Raw genomic sequence first — 20,195 nt, 5'->3', positions numbered from 1 at the left:
ATTGGACACTGACCCTCCTATTCCATGAGTTTCAATTTTCTTAACCAGCTGTTTATGTGGTACCTTATCAGATGCTTTCTTAAAATCCATATAAACGACATTTACCGCATTCCCTTCATCAACCTCTCTCTTACTTCATCAAAAAATTTAATTAGATTTGTCAAGCATGATTTGCCTTTTACAAATCCATGCTGGCTCTCCTTAATTAACTCAAACCTGTCCAAGTGTCTTTTAATTTTTTCCCCCTGAATATTATTTGGTGCAAGTGAACTTGTCAGTGGCTAGGGAGTCTGTACGTAAACAAGAGCTCTTGTCTGTGGCTTAACGGGGGTAAACACTATCAGCATATTGTTTCTTTATGAAAGAATGAGTCCTGACTCGTAGCTTTCGCCTGCTCTTTTAACAGTGAAATGTCTCATTACTATAATTACATTTGTATTCCTTCAGGGATTGCTTTACTGTATCTGCATCTACACAATGTTTATGGAGATCAGTCCTTTCTGCAGAAAGCTCTACAGTATGTAAATAAAAGCCTGAAATGTCTTACTGGGCGTGTAGTGACTTTCCTGTGTGGCGATGCAGGCCCACTGGCTGTAGCTGCAGTGGTGCACCATAAGCTGCGGCAAACTCAAGAATCAGACAGTTATATTAATCAGTAAGTAAAGTAACTTGGCCGAACTGCATTTGGATTTTTGTCTTTTGTTTTCCTCTAGCCCCACCTTCTCTATCCTAATCTGCATCATCACATTATTGACCAGCATTGACTTCCAGTCTTCCAACGCCTCAAATTTTAAAATTTCATCCACATATTTAAATCCCTTCATGGCCTTGCGTCTCTCGATCTCTGTAACCTCCTCCAGTCCTACAACTGCACCCTTCCAAACTCTGTGCTCTTAGGACTTTGACATCATGCATCTTTCCTCCCTTCACTCCACTGCTGGCGGGCACGCCATGTTCCCTCCATAAACACCTCCACTTCCCTTTTTTTTAAGGCCTTCCTCATAACACAACTCATTGACCAAGCTTTTGGCCACTCCTCCTTCGTCACAGCACCCACTTTCGCACTTCTGTATATGAACAGTGCTATATGAATACAAACGTTGTTGAATTACCCCTGTGATCCTCACCGTGACTGTCCACACCATAGAGGAGCCTGGATTTAAACACTTTTATCCTTGTTTTCAGATCCTTCCATGGCCCGGTCACTCCCTATCTATGTAGCATCCGACAGCCTTCTAAGACGTCTATGCTACTCCAATTCTGGCCTCTTGCACACTCCCGACTTTTGCTCCACCATTGGCCTTCAGCTACCTAGGCACTAGCCTGCCCATCTTCCACCCTCTGTGAACTTGAACTCATCCCAAACTGGATACTGCAAAGGCTATGGGTCCTGACAACATTCTGGCAGTAGTACTGAAGACTTGTGCTCCAGAACTAGCCGCATCCCTAGCCAAGCTGTTCCAATACAGCTGCAACACTGACAATGTGGAAATTACCCAGTTATGTCCTGTCCACAAAAAGCAGGACAAATGCAATCTGGCCAGTTACAGCCCCCTCAGTCTACTCTCAATCATCAGCAAAGTGCTGGAAGATGTCGTTGACAGTGCTATCCAGCGCTACATTATAGGTGCTATATAAATGCAAGTTGTTGTTTCTCCATCGGAAGGGATAAGGTATTTTGCTCCCAAACATCCACCGATGTTTGTTTACAACATTAAAAAGCCTTCATAGGTAGGACTTCACCTATCAATTCCCCCATACCTCTCTCCCATCCCAAGGAAAGCAGCCAGACCAAGCCCATTCTTTGCCTTCAGGGTTTTTTTTAAGAGCATCCACCGCTGTTTGTTCTTAAAAAAAAAACCCTGAAGGCAAAGAATGGGCTTGGTCTGGCTGCTTTCCTTGGGATGGGAGAGAGGTATGGGGGAATTGATAGGTGAAGTCCTACCTATGAAGGCTTTTTAATGTTGTATATTGCATATTATGCAACATTTGCCTTGTCCAAAATATACTTTGTAAAGACTGCTCTTTAGTCTTGCACCGTAAGCATATTTAAAAAAAACTGGAAGTAAATTGCTGAGGAAACTACCATAGTGAAATGTTATGAAAATTTTACTTTTCTTTGGAGACAATGGTGGATCATTAAATGAATATTCCTGTCATCACCATAACATTCATTTGTTCTTATTTCCTCAGGCATATTGGAAGTTGATTGTATATAATGCTGTTCATGCACTGAATTGCTTTTGATGAATTAAAGGCTGGAATGAAAAAAAAACACTAGTTCTTATTTGATTTTAATCCGTACAAATGTTGACTCTTCAGTTATAACTATTGCGTAGTTGTATATTCTTCGGTTAATCTTTCATAGCCTATGAATGGTTCAAAGCATGCTAATTTAATAAAGGGTCAAAGCTAGTTTTAGTTTCTGAGAAACATTGATTTGTACATCATTACCTTTGGTCTTTTACACACTACCTGCTCAGTCATTGCACTTTGTTCATTTGAAATTTGGAACTATTCAAAAATTAGCACTATTAAAGGAGAGAGTAAGGGGTTCTTTTCAGTCTAAAGTACTTCCTTCCCACACCCCGACCAATCTATATATAATGTCCACCAATAAATAAAAATCTCCCTTGTTAGTTTCAAGTGTACTCTTCTCTGGAGACCAGGTTGTTTTTATGCAGAGCAGCGAGTTGCTCTGAACATAGAAAGTTTATTACGCAGAGTACACAGATTTGATTGCCATTGTTTGCTGAGTTTGTAGATGTCAGCTGGAACAGCAGTAGGGGTGCAACCAAGAGTATTGGGCAAGGTTCCCACTCTTAATCACCATCCAGCAGAGGGGAAGACATTTAAAAAAAATTCTTTCATGGGATGTGGACGTCGCAGGCCAGGCCAGCAATTATTGCCCATCCCTAATTGCCCTTGACAACTGAATTCAGAGGGCATGTAAGAGTCAACCACATTGCTGTGGATCTGGCGTCACATGTAGGCCAGACCAGGTAAGGACAGCAGATTTCCTTCCCTAAAGGACATTAGTGAACCAGATGGGTTTTTACAATCGACAATGGTTTCATGGCCATCATTAGACTAGCTTTTAAATTCCAGATTTATTAATTGAATTCAAATTCCGCCTTCTGCTGTGGTGGGATTCGAACCCCTGTCCCCAGAGAAATACCCTGGGTCTCTGGGTTACTAGTCCAGTGACAATACCAGTACGCCACTGCCTCCCCATGTTATTCCCATGTTTTCAAACTTCTAATAAAACAGCATGATTTTACTTTCCTGCTTTCAGAAAATTGTATGTTCTTGTGGTCTGCTGTTCTTTTGAATAATATGATGGTCCAAGAAGCAACAATTTAAAAAAAAGAAATGCAAAATATGTATTTAAGGAATGTGCCATACTTAGAGGTGCAAGAGGAGGGGTTTTATTTTTGATTTTGGATTTACTAAGGTCCAAAAATCAGTCCTGTTTTCAAATTCTAATTTGAAAATGTTTCAGTTTTTGAAATGCATTTCTTACAGGCTTCTCCAACTACATCAGTCTGTAGTGAAACCGAATTCAAGACTGCCGGATGAGATGCTCTATGGTCGGATGGGATATCTATATGCGTTATTATTTGTTAATGATCAGTTTGGAAATGAGAGGATACCATTGCAGTATGTGAAACAGGTAATGTGTGTGTGTCTCTCTCTCTCTCTCTTCCTGGTTATTTGAATAATTATTTTGCAATATTTTGACGTTTTATCTCTTCTCCCACTCCCACATGCTTTCTGAAACTGGAATCTTTGTAAACTCCATATTATTGTGGTCGGTTGTAGAAGTTATTTTTAATATATAATGTCCTCTAATAAATTAATATCTAGCTCTTATGTCAGATGTTCTGTATGCTGTTCAAATTGTGACACTCCCAAGAGCACTTGTGACACTCTAACTCCTTCTTGAAAACATGCAATGTTTTGGCCTTGACTGCTTTCTGTGGTAGCGAATTCCACAGGCTCACCACTCTCCAGATAAAGTAATTTCTCCTCATCTCAGTCCTGAAAGGTTTACCCCGTATCCTTAGACTATGACCCCTGTTTCTGGACTTCCCCACCATCGGGAACATCCTTCCTGCATCTACCCTGTCAAGTCCTGTTTGAATTTTATGGGTTTCTATGAGATCCCCCTCTCACCCTTCCGAACTCCAGTGAATATAATCCTAACCGACTCGATCTTTGCTCATGCGTCAATACCGCCATCCCAGGAATCAGTCTGGTAAACCTTCGCTGCACTCCCTCTATAGCAAGGACATCCTTCCTCAGATAAGGAGACCAAAACTGCACCCGCCCGTCTCCGCGCTCTGTTCCCCCCCCCCCTCCCGCCCATCTCCGCGAGCTGTTCCCCCCCCCCACCCATCTCCGCGAGCTGCTCCCCCCCCATGCCCATCTCCGCGAGCTGTTGCCCCCACGCCCATCTCCGCGAGCTGTTGCCCCCACGCCCATCTCCGCGAGCTGTTGCCCCCACGCCCATCTCTGCGAGCTGTTGCCCCCACGCCCATCTCTGCGCGCTGTTGCCCCCACGCCCATCTCTGCGAGCTGTTGCCCCCCCACCCGTCTCTGCGGGCTGTTGCCCCCCCCCACCCGTCTCTGCGGGCTGTTGCCCCCCCACCCGTCTCTGCGGGCTGTTGCCCCCCCCCACCCGTCTCTGCGGGCTGTTGCCCCCCCCACCCGTCTCTGCGAGCTGTTGCCCCCCCCACCCGTCTCTGCGAGCTGTTGCCCCCCCCCACCCGTCTCTGCGAGCTGTTGCCCCCCCCCACCCGTCTCTGCGAGCTGTTGCCCCCCCACCCGTCTCCGCGCGCTGTCCCCCCCCGCCCGTCTCTGCGCGCTCGCCCGCCCGTGTCCGCGCGCTCGCCCCACCCGCCCGTGTCCGCGCGTTCGCCCCTCCGCCCGTGTCCGCGCGTTCGCCCCTCCGCCCGTGTCCGCGCGTTCGCCCCTCCGCCCGTGTCCGCGCGTTCGCCCCTCCGCCCGTGTCCGCGCGCTCGCCCCTCCGCCCGTGTCCGCGCGCTCGCCCCTCCGCCCGTGTCCGCGCGCTCGCCCCTCCGCCCGTGTCCGCGCGCTCGCCCCTCCGCCCGTGTCCGCGCGCTCGCCCCTCCGCCCGTGTCCGCGCGCTCGCCCCTCCGCCCGTGTCCGCGCGCTCGCCCCTCCGCCCGTGTCCGCGCGCTCGCCCCTCCGCCCGTGTCCGCGCGCTGTTTCCCCCCCCCCAGCCCGTCTCCGCGTGCTCGTCCCCCCCGCCCGTCTCCTTACCATCCTCCGTGCTTCCTCCAAGTGTTGTTCAACATGGAAGAGTACTGATTCATCAGCTGAGAATATCAGTAGGTGGTTTCCTTGCCCATGTTTGACCTGAGGGTATGAGACTTCATGGGGTCCAGACTCGATCTTGACTTCCAGGGCAACTCCCTCCCGACTGTATACCACTGTGCCACCATCTCTGCTGGGTCTGTCCTACCGGGATAGGCCATACCTGGGGATGGTGATGGCGGTGTCTGGGACATTGTAAGGTATGATTCCATGGGTATGACTATGTCAGGCTGTTGCTTGTCTTGTCTGTGGGACAGCACTCCCAACTTTGGCACAAGCCCCCAGATGTTAGTGGAGTCCACAATTTACATTTATATTGCTCGTTTAATGTAGAAAAATATCTCCGATGTAATCAGGAAAATAGACGCTTATCCAGGCGACATATTGGGAGAGGTGATAAAAAGATTGGTCAAAAAGTTGGGTTTTAAGGAGGGCCTTAAAGTAAGAGAGGGATGTGGGGAAGCCAAAAGTTTGAGGAGAGGGATTTCAAAGTGTGTGTTTAGGTGGCTGAAGAGACAGGAGGGATGCACAAGATGCCATAGAGCATGGAATGGAGAGTTTGGAGAGGGTGGTTTTAGGGTTGGAGGTTACAGAGAAGGGTTGTTGGTCAAGGGAATGTGGGGGAGGCGCTGAGGTGGGTGGCGGCAGTGAGATATTTGAACAGGAGTACTGACCTGGATTGCTGGGATAATAAAATCCAGTGGACCATTACTGAAACTAAAAACTGTAACACAAGTCATGAGTGTGGAAAATATTGGGGGAGGGGTCCTGATTGACACATCATGCACCATCGACAGAAAGCAGTTTTTTTGCCCAACTTTTGCCACTGTCTTTCTCCAGGTCACCATTAGAAGATAAACAATAGCCTCTGATCTGTTTCAGCATTAAGCATCTAAGCAAAAGTTTTATTTCATTGATTGTATTCTTCCCACTAAACCATTTGCTTGTGCTAACAGATTAATTCCAAAAATATCTAATTAGAAATTGTATCGTAAAACCTTTTTTTCTGCATTTCAAGATTTGCAGTGCCGTCATAACTTGTGGAGAAAAACTAGGCAGCAGAAAACGTTTCTCCAAAAGTCCATTGATGTACGAGTGGTACCAGGAGCATTATGTTGGAGCAGCTCATGGATTAGCTGGAATCTATTATTTCCTGATGCAGGTAAATTGTTAAATCCTGATCTTCCAGTGATACTGAAAATGCAGTTCTGTTCTCAAATAAGTGGATTATTCTTGTCATTTTCAGCCAACTCAAGATGTTACTATGTAGTGAAACCCATCTATGATGCATATGTTTCAACCTGCCATTTGACAGCAAATTGCAAGCAGTAAACACACAATCTTGCCACCCATCATAGTTTACTGATTAGCCTCCAGTTCTTGCATTTGATTTATCTTTATAACTCAATTGGTAGACTACTATTTTGGATTTGGAATAAGTACAGTTAAGTGCACCGTTTCATTAGAACCTTGTTCAATGTAGGAGGCTTTTCTCTTTTGAGGTTCACGTCTTCAGTGGATTTGGAATTCCATGAGAAAGAGGTCGGAGCAGACAGGTGGGGCAGGCAGGAGAGGTCTTTACAGTCAAGGAGCAAACAGTCTCTCCCTCTCAAACTGTCTATACAATTCAAAAAAACTCAGGTTGCCCAGCAGGTTAGTCATATGAGGTGCTCATTTGATCACGTCTGTTTGTGGATTCGGCCATCTTAGCTGTCATCCTGGAATGTGAGCTTCCTCACCTTCAGTGTCTGGTGATCGAAGTCCATTGTGGGTTGAATGTGTCAGATAATTCACCTGGTCCAGATGGCTTGCATCCCAGATTGCTAAAGGAAGTGAGGATGGAGATAGCGGAAGGACTTGCCATAATTTTCCGATCTCCCTGGATACGGTGGAGGTGCCAGAGGATTGGAGAGTGGTAAATGTGACACCCTTATTCAAGAAAGGCTGTAAGGTCTGTCCTAGCAACTACAGGCCACTTAGTTTAATATCAGCGGTGGATAAGGTTTTAGAAACAATAATCAGGGAAAATATCAACTGACACTTGAGGTTTGAGTTAATTAAGGATAGTCAGCATAGATTTGTAAAAGGCAGATCATGCTTGAAAAATCTAATTGAAATTTTTGATGAAGCAACAGAGAAGGTTGATGAAAGGGATGCGGTGAATGTTGTTTATATGGATTTTAAGAAAGCATCTGATAAGGTACCACATAAAAGGCTGGTTAAGAAAATTGAAGCTCATGGAATAGGAGGGTCAGTGTCCAATTGGATAAAAAATTGTCTTAAGGACAGAAAGTAGTGAGTCACAGTAAATGGTTGCTTTTCAGACCGGAGGGCACAGTGGTGTTCCCCAAGGGTCAGTGCAGTGACTGCTGTTTTTTTTGATAAATGTAAATGACTTGGATCCTGGAATATAAGAGTAGAATCTCAAAATTTTTTGACGACACCAAACTTGGAGATGCAGCAAACAGTGAGGATGATATGAACTGCCAGCAACAGGACATAGGTAGGCTGGCAGAATGGGCAGAGAGGTTGCCGATGGAATTTAATGCTGACAAATGTGAGGTGATGCATTTTGGCGGAAGGAATAGGGAGAGGCAATATATACTTAATGGCACAGTTCTAAAGTGCGGGAACAGAAGGGCTTGAGGGTGCATGTGCCTCTTTGAAGGTGACAGGATATATTGAGAGAGTGGTTAGTAAAGCATATGGGCTCTTAGGCTTCATAAATAGAGGCATTGAGTACAAAAGCAGGGAAGTTGTGCTGAACCTTTATAAAGCTCTGGTTAAGCCCCAACTGGTGTATTGCATCCAATTCTGGTCACCACGCTTCAGGAAGGATGTGAGGGTCCTTGAGAGAGAAGATTTATCGGAATGGTTCCAGGGATGAAGGATTTTAGTTCCAACATTAGGTTGGAAATGCTGGGTTTGTTCTCCTTAGAACAAAGGAGATTGAGGAGAAATTTAATAGAAGTGTGCAAGATTATGACAGGCTTAGATAAATTAGGCAAGGAAAAGCTGTTCCCATTAACAAACGGTACAAGGACTAAGGGACGCATTGAAAATTTGGGCAAAAAATGCAGGGGGAATATGAAGGTGCGCTTTTTTAAGCAGCAGGTGGTAATGACGTGGAACTCGCTGTTCACAAAGATGGTTGAAGCGGAGACGATCAATAACTTCAAGAGGAAATTGGATGGCCACCTGTGTGACTGAGTCAGGCAGGTAAGGGAGTAGAGGACCCTTAGCCCTTGCAATTGAGCAACAAGTTCGAGGTTCTTGCAGCTTGTATGGATCAGAGCGAGGGTTGTAGTGTGGATGAGCAGACTGATCGTGGCACCATGGTACAGGAAGCCGTTCAAGTGGGGGAAGAACAAAGGAAAGTAGTGGGCACAGTATAGTGAGGGGGATTGACACTGTTCTCTGCAGCAAAGATCTGTGAAAGCTGTGTTGCCTGCCTGGTGCCAAGGTTCGGGACATCTGCTCAGGGCTGGAGAGGATCTTGCAGTGGGAGAAGGAGGATCCAGTCATCGTGGTCCGTGTAGGTACCAATGACGTAGGCAGGACAAGGAAAGAGGTTCTGCATAGTCAGTCTGAGGAGCTAGGCACCAAATTAAGCAGAACCTCAAAGCTGGGAAAAGTGGGGACTGTACCATTGAGACGGTCTACACCTGAACCATGCTGGGACCGGTGTTCTAGCGAGTCACATAACTAGGGAAGTAGAGAGGGTTTTATACTAAATAGTGGAGGCAAGGGATCAAATTTGGGAAGGTATGGTAAATCAAGGAGTAGAGACGAGGCAAGAGAGAAACATGCTAATATGGGAAAAGATAAACAGGCCGTGACAGGAAGGGACAGTGATCACAAACCTAAGAGTAAATCAGCAGACAAGGCTAGAGGTTACAAAAATAATGACTAAAGGCTCTGTATCTGAATGCACATGGTATTTGAAACAAAACAGATGAACTGATAGCGCAAATAGATATAAATAAGTACGATCTTCTAGCCATTAGAGACAAGGCTGCAGGATGGCATAGATTGGGACCTGAATATTGAAGGGTACGTGACATTTAGGAAGGACAGGATGCTAGGAAAAGGTGGAGGGGTAGCTCTGTTAATTAATGAATTGCACAATAGAGAGGGATGACCTAAGTTCAGGAAACCAGGATGTAGAAGCGGTTTGGGTCGAGATGAGAAATGATAATAGCAAGAAGTCACTTGTGGGAGTGGGGTACAGGCCCTGTAACAGTAAGCGCACGGTAGGATGGGGTACAAAGGAAGAAATAATGGATGCTTGTCAGAAAGGTACGGCGACAGTTATGCAGGATTTTAATCTACATATAGATGGGAAAAATCAGATGGGCAAAGGTAGCATAGATGAGGAGTTTATAGAATGTTTTCAGGATAGTTTCTTAGAAAAGCATTTTCTGGAGCCAACAAGAGCGTAGGTTATACTAGACCTGATATTGTGCAATTAATTAATATTGCGTTCAATTTGAGGGAAAGAACAGTGGATCTAATTTGAAACTTAAATAAGGGCAATTATGAGGGCATGAAAGCAGAGCTAGCAAAAGTGAACTGGCAAAGAACTTTAAGGGATAGGTCAATGGAGATGCAATAGCAGACATTTAAGGGGATATTTCCGAATACACAGAACAGATACATTCCAACAAGGGAAAAAAATTCCAAGGGGAGGACCCACCGTCCATGGTTAACTAAAAAAAGTTAAAGATAGTATCAGACTTAAAGAAAAAGCATATAATTGAGCAAAGGTGGGTGGCAGGTCAGAAGATTGGACAGAATATAAAAAGCAGTAAAGAACGACTAAAAGATTAATAAGGAAGGAAAAATTAGAGTACGAGAGAAAGCTGGTGAGAAATATAAAGAAATATAAATATAACTCAGAGTTTCTTTAGATATTCAAAAAAGAAAAGTTAACAAAGTGAATGTACAGAAAGTGAGTCTGGGGAATTATGGGAAAGTAAGGAGATAGCAGATGAATTGAACAGGTATTTTGCATCTATCTTCACCATAGAGGATATAAGTAACATCCCAGAAGTAGCTGTAAATCAGGAAATGGAAGGGAGGGAGGAACTCGAGAAAATTATAATCACCAGGGAAGTGGTACTGAGCAAATTGTTGGAGCTGCAGGTTGACAAGTCCCCGGGCCCTGATGGACTTCATCCTAGGGTCTGAAAAGAAGTGGCTAGTGAGATAGTTAATGCATTGGTTTTAATTTTCCATAATTGTCTAGATTTGGGGAAGGTTCCATTAGATTGGAAAATAGCCAATGTAACTCCTTTATTCAAAATGGGAGGGAGACAGAAAACAGGAACCTACAGGCCAGTTAGCTAGCGTTTATCATAGGGAAAATGTTAGAAGCTATTATTAAAGACGTTATAGCAGGGCAGTTAAAAAAAAACTCAAGGTAATCAGGCAGAGTCAACATGGTTTTGTGAAAGGGAAATCATGTTTAACCAATTCATTGGAGTTCGTTGAAGAAGTAACGTGTGCTGTGGATAAAGTGGAACCGGTGAATGTACTGTAACTAGATGTCCAGAAGGCATTTGGTCTTTCATCCGGCCCTGGTGATTTATCACCTTTCAAGTATGCTAATCCCACTAATACCTCCTCTCTCCCTATGTTTATCACATCCAATACTTCACACCCCTCTTCCTCAACTACAATATCTACGTTGTCCCAGACAGACGCAAAGTATTCATTAAGAACAATACCAAGATCTTCTGCCCCTACACATAGGTTACCTTTTTGGTCTTTTATGGGCCCTACTCTTTCCTTAGTTATCCACTTACTCCTAACATATTGGTAAATCATCTTTGGGTTCACCTTGATTTACGTTGCCAATGTTCTTTCATGCTCTCGCCAAGCTTTCTTAATTTCCTTTTTGATTTCACTCTTCCACTTTCTATACTCCTCTCGGCTTTCTGTAGTATTGAGTTCTCTGTGTCGGACATAAGCTTTGCTTTTCTGACTTATCTTACCCTGTAAGCTCCTTGGCCTCCATTGGACTCTAGATTTGGATGTGCCACCCTTTTTCTTTGTGGGAACATGTTTATTACGAACACCTTGAATCTCCCCTTTGTATGCCTCCCACTGCTCTGACACTGATTTACCTTCAAGTAGCTGTTTCCAGTCCACCTTCGCTAAATCACTCCTCAGCTTAGTAAAATTGGCCTTGCCCCAATTTTTTTTTTATTATTCATTAATGGGATGTGGGCGTCACTGGCTATGTCAACATTTATTGCCCATCCATAATTGCCCTTGAGAAGGTGGTGGTGAGCTGCCTTCTTGAACCGCTGCAGTCTATATGAGGTAGGTACACTGACAGTGCTGTTAGGAAGGGAGTTCCAGGATTTTGACCCAGTGACAGTCAAGGAAAGACGATATAGTTCCAAGTCAGGATGGTATGTGATTTGGATGGAAACTTGCAAGTGGTGATGTTCCCATGCATCTGCTACTCTTGTCCTTCGAGGTGGTCGAGGTTTTGGAAGGTGCTGTCTAAGGAGCCTTGGTGCGTTGCTGCAGTGCATCTTGTAGATGGGACACACTGCTGCCACTGTGCGTCGGTGGTGGAGGGAGTGAATGTTTGTGGATGGTGCGCCAATCAAGTGGGCTGCTTTGGCCTGGATGGTGTCGAGCTTCTTGAGTGTTGTTGGAGCTTCATCCATCCAGGCAAGTGGAGAGTATTCCATCACACACCTGACTTGTGCCTTGTAGATGGTGGACAGGCTTTGGGGAGTCAGGAGGTGAGTTACTCGCTGCAGGATTCCTAGCCTCTGACCTGCTTTTGTAGCCAAGGTATTTATATGACTACTCCAGTTCAGTTTCTGGTCAATGGTAGCCCCTAGGATGTTGATAGTGGGGGATTCAGCGATGGTAATGCCATTGAATGTCAATTGAAAACTCTAACTCCTGTTCTATCCTTGTCCTTTTCAATAATTATGTTATAATCGACTGAATTATGATCACTACCACCAAACTGCTCTCCCACTGCCACTCCTTCCACCTGCCCATCTTCATTTCCTAAAACTAAGTCTAAAATTGCACCCTCTCTTGTTGGATTTGCTACATACTGGCCAAAAAGTTCTCCTGAATGCACCTCAAGAATTCTGCTCCCTCAATTCCTTTCACATTAAAACTATCCCAGTCAATATTGGGATAGTTAAAATCCCCTGCCCTATTGTTCTTGCACTTGTCAGAGATTTGCCTACATATCTGCTCTTCTATCTCCCTCTGACTGTTTGGAGGTCTATAGTGCACTCAACAGTGTGATTGCTCCTTTGTTGTTCCTTAGCTCAATCCATATGCCATTAATCCATACGATTAATGGGAAAATACTGAGAAGTGTAGAGGAAGTGAGGGACCTTAGAGTGAATGTTCACAAATCCCTGAAGGTAGCAGGACAGGCCAATAATGTGGTAAGAAGGCATATGGAATCCTATCCTTTATTAGCCGAGGTATAGAATATAAGAGCAGGGAGGTTATGCTGGAATTGTATAAATCATTGGTTAGGCCACAACTTGAGTCCTGTGTACAGTTCTGGTCACCTTATTACAGAAAGGATGTAATTGTACTAGGGTGGGTACAGAGGAGATTTACGAGGATGTTGCCGGGACTGGGAAAATGCTGCTATGAGGAAAGATGGGATAAGCTGGGGTTGTTCTCCTTGGAACAGAGAAGGCTGTGGGGAGATCTGATTGAAATGTACATAATTCTGAGGGGCCTGGATAGAGTGGAGGTGAAGGGCCTTTTTACCTCAGCAGAGAGGTCAGTGACGAGCAGGCTTAGATTTACAGTGCTTGGTAAAAAGATTAGGGAAGAGATAAGGAAAAACTTTTTCACCCAGAGGGTGGTGGGGGGACCAGAGTGCACTGTCTGAAAGGGTACTTGAGGTAGAAACCCTCAACTCGTTCAAAAGGAGTCTGGATATGCACCTCAAGTGCCATAATCAGCAGGACTACGGACCAAATACTGGACGGTGGGATTAGATTGGGTGGCTCGTTTGACGTCCGCCACAGACACAGTGGGCCGAGTGGCCTCTTCCTATGCCTTAAACTTTCTATGTTTATATGATAGGATGCCACATCAAAAGTTATTGCGAAAAATAAAAGATCATGGTATAGGGGTAACATTTTGGCATGGATAGAGGATTGACTAGCTAACAGGTAATAGTGAGTAGGCATAAATTTGTCATTTTCTGTTTGGCAAGATGTAACAAGTGGTGTGCCACAGGGATCAGTGCTGGGGCCTCAACTTTTTACAATTTTTATAAATGAATTGGATGAAGGAACTGAAGGAATGATTGCTAAATTTGCTGTTGACACAAAGATAGGGAGGAAAGTAAGTTGTGAAGAGGACATAAGGAGACTACAAACGATTATAAGAAGGTTAAGTGAGTGAGCAAAGATCTGGCATATGGAGTATAATGTGGGAAAATGTGAAATTGTCCATTTTGGCAGGAAGAATAAAAAAGCATGTTATCTAAATGGTGAGAGATTACAGAGCTCTGAGATGCAGAGGGATCTGGGTGTCCTAGTGCATGAATCGCAAAAGGTTAGTATGCAGGTACAGCAAGTAATTAGAAAAGCTAATAGATTGTTATAATTTATTGCAAGGGGAATTGAATACAAAAGTTAGGGAGGTTATGCTTCAGTTATACAGGGCATAGTGAGACCACATCTGGAGTACCGTGTACAATATTGGTTTACATAGAAACATAGAACAGTACAGCACAGTACAGGCCCTTTGGCCCACGATGTTGTGCCGAACCTTTAACCTACTCAAGATCTAAGTAACTACCTACCCTTCATTCTACTATCATCCATGTACCTATCCAAGAGTTGCTTAAATGCCCCTAAAGTATCTGCTACTACCACCACTGGCAGCGCATTCCACGCACCCACCACTCTCTGTGAAAAGAACCTACCTCTGACATCTCCCCGAAACCTTCCTCCAATCACCCTAAAATTATGCCCCCTGGTGATAGCCCTTTCCACCCTGGGAAAAAGTCTCTGACTATCCACTCTGTCTATGCCTCTCATCATCTTGTACCCCTCTATCAAGATTATAATCATCTTGAAAAGAATAAGTTCATTAGCGATAGTCAGCACGGTTTTGTGACGGGTAGGTCGTGCCTCACAAACCTTATTGAGTTTTTCGAGAAGGTGACCAAACAGGTGGATGAGGGTAAAGCAGTGGATGTGGTGTATATGGATTTCAGTAAGGCGTTTGATAAGGTCCCCTACGGTAGGCTATTGCAGAAAATATGGAAGTATGGGGTTGAAGGTGATTTAGAGCTTTGGATCAGAAATTGGCTAGCTGAAAGAAGACAGAGGATGGTGGTTGATGGCAAATGTTCATCCTGGAGTTTAGTTACTAGTGGTGTACCGCAAGGATCTGTTTTGGGGCCACTGCTGTTTGTCATTTTTATAAATGACCTGGAAGAGGGTGTAGAAGGGTGGGTTAGTAAATTTGCGGATGACACTAAGGTCGGTGGAGTTGTGGATAGTGCCGAAGGATGTTGTAGGGTACAGAGGGACATAGATAGGCTGCAGAGCTGGGCTGAGAGATGGCAAATGGAGTTTAATGCGGAAAAGTGCGAAATGATTCACTTTGGAAGGAGTAACAGGAATGCAGAGTACTGGGCTAATGGGAAGATTCTTGGTAGTGTAGATGAACAGAGAGATCTTGGTGTCCAGGTGCATAAATCCCTGAAGGTTGCTACCCAGGTTAATAGGGCTGTTAAGAAGGCATATGGTGTGTTAGCTTTTATTATTAGGGGGATCGAGTTTCGGAGCCACGAGGTTATGCTGCAGCTGTACAAAACTCTGGTGAGACCGCACCTGGAGTATTGTGTGCAGTTCTGGTCACCGCATTATAGGAAGGATGTGGAAGCTATGGAAAGGGTGCAGAGGAGATTTACTAGGATGTTGCCTGGTATGGAGGGAAGGTCTTACGAGGAAAGGCTGAGGGACTTGAGGTTGTTTTCGTTGGAGAGAAGGAGGAGGAGAGGTGACTTAATAGAGACATATAAGATAATCAGTGGGTTGGATAGGGTGGATAGTGAGAGTCTTTTTCCTCGGATGGTGATGGCAAACATGAGGGGACATAGCTTTAAGTTGAGGGGTGATAGATATAGGACAGATGTCAGAGGGAGTTTCTTTACTCAGAGAGTAGTAGGGGCGTGGAACGCCCTGCCTGCAACAGTAGTAGACTCGGCAACTTTAAGGGCATTTAAGTGGTCATTAGATAGACATATGGATGAAAATGGAATAGTGTAGGTCAGATGGTTTCACAGGTCGGCGCAACATCGAGGGCCGAAGGGCCTGTACTGCGCTGTAATGTTCTAATCTAATCTAATCTATCAAGTCACCTCTCATCCTTCTTCGCCCCAATGAGAAAAGCCCCAGCTCCCTCAATCTTTCTTCGTAGGACATGCCCTCCAGTCCAGGCAGCATCCTGGTAAATCTCCTCTGCACCCTCTCGAAAGCTTCCACATCCTTCCTATAATGAGGCGACCAGAACTGAACACAATATTCCAAGTGTGGTCGAACCAGGGCCTTATAGAGCTGCAGCATAACCTCGCGGCTCTTAAACTCAATCCCCCTGTTAATGAAAGCCAACACACCATACGCCTTCTTAACAACCCTATCAACTTGGGTGGCAACTTTGAGCAATCTATGGACATGGACCCCAAGATCCCTCTGTTCCTCCACACTACCAAGAATCCTGTCTTTAAGCCTGTATTCCGCATTCAAATTCGACCTTCCAAAATGAATCACTTCATACTTTTCCAGGTTGAACTCCATCTGCCACTTCTCAGCCCAGCTCTGCATCCTGTCAATGTCCCGTTGCAACCTACAACAGCCTTCCACACTATCCACAACTCCAGCAACCTTCGTGTCATCGGCAAACTTGCTAACCCAGCCTTCCACTTCCTCATCCAAGTCATTTATAAAAATCACAAAGAGCAGAGGTCCCAGAACAGATCCTTGTGGAACACCACTGGTCACAGAGCTCTATGCTGAATACTTTCCATCTACTGCCACCTTCTGTGGGCCAGCCAATTTTGTATCCAGCCAGCCAACTTTCCCTGAATCCCATGCCTCCTTAGTTTCTGAATGAGGCGACAATGGGGAACCTTATCAAACGCCTTGCTCAAATCCATATACACCACATCCACTGCTCTTCCTTCATCAACGTGTTTTGTCACATCTTCAAAGAATTCAATCAGGCTTGTGAGGCATGACCTGCCCCTCTCAAAGCCATACTGACTGTCTCTAATCAAACCATGCTTTTCCAAATAATCATAAATCCTGTCTCTCAGAATCCTCTCCAATAATTTGCCCACTACCGACGTAAGACTGCCTGGTCTATAATTCCCAGGGTTATCCCTATTCCCTTTCTTGAACAAGGGAACAACATTTGCCACCCTCCAATCATCTGGTACTACTCCAGTGGACAGTGAAAACGCAAAGATCATCTGATCTGAGCGGAGATGTTCCGCAAAGCGGTCATCCTCCGCCATTTTCGCCACCTCCAACGTGATGCCACTACCAGTCGCATCTTCCCCTCCCTTCCCCTGTCAGCATTCCGAAGGGATCGTTCCCTCCGCGACACCCTGGTCCACTCCTCCATTACCCCCACCACCTCGTCCCCGTCCCAGGGCACCTTCCCCTGCAATCGCAGGAGGTGTAATACCTGCCCATTTACCTCCTCTCTCCTCACTATCCCAGGCCCCAAACACTCCTTTCAGGTGAAGCAGCGATTTACTTGTACTTCTTTCAATGTAGTATACTGTATTCGCTGCTCACAGTGTGGTCTCCTCTACATTGGGGAGACCAAGCGCAGACTGGGTGACCGCTTTGCGGAACATCTCCGCTCAGTCCGCAAGCAGGACCCTGAGCTTCCGGTTGCTTGCCATTTCAACACTCCCCCCTGCTCTCATGCTCACATCTCTGTCCTGGGATTGCTGCAGTGTTCCAGTGAACATCAACGCAAGCTCGAGGAACAGCATCTCATCTACCGATTAGGCACACTACAGCCTGCCGGACTGAGCATTGAGTTCAATAATTTCAGAGCATGACAACCCCCCATTTTACTTTCATTTTTAGTTATTTTTTCTTCCTTTTTTTTACATTCCTTTTTACATTTTTTACAATCTTATTTTGCGTTTATTTCATTTCATCTTAGTTTGTTCAGTTTGCTTACCCACTGTTTTTTTCAGGTTGTTTTTCTTCAGGTTTGCACTTTCTGCTGTTCAATATTCAGTGTATTCACACCTAATCTGTACTAATGCTTTGTCTTTCAACACACCATTAACATATTGTTTGCCTTTGCTCCGTGACCTTTTGGTCAGCTATGTGGCCTGGTCCAATCTGCACCTTCTCCTTTGTTATCTCTTGCCCCACCCCCACCTCACTTGTTTATAATCTGTGACTTTTCTAATATTTGTCAGTTCCGAAGAAGGGTCACTGACCCGAAACGTTAACTCTGCTTCTCTTTCCACAGATGCTGCCAGACCTGCTGAGTGATTCCAGCATTTCTTGTTTTTGTTTCAGATTTCCAGCATCCGCAGTATTTTGCTTTTAAATCAAATTTGTTCCTGTTTTTACACTAATGAAGGGAATTCTGCATTGGTAATTTGTTCAAAATTAGCCTCGGGGTCAGAAGGTATGTTTGTAAACTGAAGCAGTGGTTTTCAAACCTATAGGGGACCCCTATATATTTACAGGGGTTCACAAATGTATTCAAAGGACCATGCTAACCACCTAAAAAATAACTCACGCCATTGAAGAAACTACTTTTATTAGTATTCAGCAACAGAAATAAGGAGCTGGACAACAAATACAGATATCTGTACACCTGGATCACCTGGTAACTGGGAACCCCAGATTGGAAGTAAACACAAGCCTAACTTAATTTAAATAAATGGTTGGTCCACCAGCATCTGTAAAGAGAAATGTCAAATTTCAGGTAGAATGAAGGGTCTATATTGGAAGTGTTAGCCTATCTTTTGTGGTTGCACATGCTGATTGACTTGTGTGTTTCTAACACTTTCTGATTAATGTCAAAGGGAGGTGGTTGGACTGTTCTTTTTGGAGATGGTTATTGCCTGGCAATTGTGTTAGTTACCACTTCCTGGCCCAAGTCTGGATGTTGTCCAGGTCTTGCTTGCTGTGGGCACGGACTGCTTCATTATCTGGGGAAATGCAAATTTAACTGAACACTGCAATCATCAGCAAACATCCCCACTTCTGACCTTGTGATGAAGAGAAGGTCATTGATGAAGCAGCTGAAGATGGTCAGGCTGAGGAGAAACTCCTGCAGTGATGTCTGATGGCTGAGATGATTGGCCTCCAGCAACCTTCCTTTGTACTAGGTATGACTCCAACCATCGGAAAGTTTTCCCCCTGAGCCTAATGACTTCAATTATACTAGGGCTCTGTGGTGTCACACTCCGTCAGCTGCTGCTTTGATGTCAAGGGCAGTCCAGCAGTACTTGGCATGATTGACTTTATTTTGTTGAAATGCTGTCTTTTGGATGAGATGTTAAATGAGGCCCTGTCTGGTCTCAGTTACAGGTCATCCACCTTCGACTGAAAAAGGGTAGGTTGGAGTACTGTCTAAATTTTGTAAAGCTAGAAACAATGGAGGTCCAAACAGACTTGGGGTCCATTGACGTAGATTGTTTAAATGTCATTGGCAGGTACAGAAAATAATCAAAAAGGCTAATAGATTGCTGGGCTTTATATCCAAAGGACTAGAATACAAGGGTGTCGAAGTTCTGTTGCAGCCAAATAAAGCCCTAGTAACACACAGATGAAGTATGTGTTCAGTTTAGCGCACTACACCTTAGGAAGGATACATTAACCTTGGCAGGGGTGCAGCATAGATTTACCAGAATGCTACCTTAACTCCGAGGGTTAAATTACGAGGAGAGATTTCACAAATTAGGGTTGTATTCCCTGAAATTTAGAAGATCAAGGGGTGATTGGATTGAAGTTTTCAAGATGTTAAGGGTAGATGGAGAGAAACTATTTCCCATGGTTGGAGTGTCTATTTCTAGCGGACACAGACCAAAAATTAGATCCAGGCCTTTCAGGAGTGAAGATAAGAAATGCCTCTACACACAAAGGCTGATAGAAGTTTGGAATTATCCTCTGCAAATGTCAGTTGATGCTAGATCAGTTAATTTTAAATCCAAGATTGATAGATTTCTATTAACCAAAGGTATTAAGGGATATGGGGGAAAGGCGGGTCATAAGAGTTATTACGGCACAGAAGGAGGCCGTTCAGCCCATGCCAGCTCTCTCTAAAGTAATCTAATTAGTACCATTCCCTGGCTCTATCCCCATAGCCCTGTAAATTTATTTCCCTCAAGTGCCCAGCTAGTTTCCATTTGAAATCATTGAAATCTCCACTTCCACCACCCTCGGAGGCAGCGAGTTCCAGATCATTAACACTCATTGCATCAAAAAGTTGTTCCTCACATCACCCCGCATCTCCAGCCCAAAACCTTAAAATTGTGTTCTAGTCCTTGTACCATCAGCTAATGGGAATAGCTTTTCTTTGTCTACCCTTTCCAAATGTGTCAGAATCTTGTACACCTCTATCAAATCTCCCCTGAATTTCCTTTGCCCTTGGGAGAGCAACCCCAGTTTACGCAACCTAACCTTGTAGCTAAAATCCCTCATCCCTGGAACCATTCTTGTAAAGCCCCTCGACACTGTTTCAAGGACCAGCTCATCCTCCTCAAAGCGTGGTGACTGGAACTGGATGCAGTTAGTTGGGGCCTAACCAGACATTTATAAAGGTTCATCATAACTTCCTTGCTTTTG

At 44.7% G+C, this 20,195-nt stretch overlaps 1 protein-coding gene across 1 annotated transcript in view; it reads left to right on the top strand.

The window, feature by feature from the left end:
- Window positions 1–20,195, top strand: part of lancl1 (LanC antibiotic synthetase component C-like 1 (bacterial)) — a 77,587-nt gene that overhangs the window by 17,410 nt on the left and 39,982 nt on the right. Inside the window, exons 3-5 of the mRNA XM_068034672.1 lie at window positions 448–655; window positions 3,526–3,673; window positions 6,359–6,502. Of these exons, the coding sequence (XP_067890773.1) occupies window positions 448–655; window positions 3,526–3,673; window positions 6,359–6,502 (500 nt within the window). The remainder of the gene's footprint in view (window positions 1–447; window positions 656–3,525; window positions 3,674–6,358; window positions 6,503–20,195) is intronic.

The sequence above is a fragment of the Heterodontus francisci genome, chromosome 7, assembly GCF_036365525.1.
Source record: "Heterodontus francisci isolate sHetFra1 chromosome 7, sHetFra1.hap1, whole genome shotgun sequence".
Lineage (NCBI taxonomy): Eukaryota > Metazoa > Chordata > Chondrichthyes > Heterodontiformes > Heterodontidae > Heterodontus > Heterodontus francisci.
This window is presented reverse-complemented; position numbering and strand designations above follow the sequence as displayed.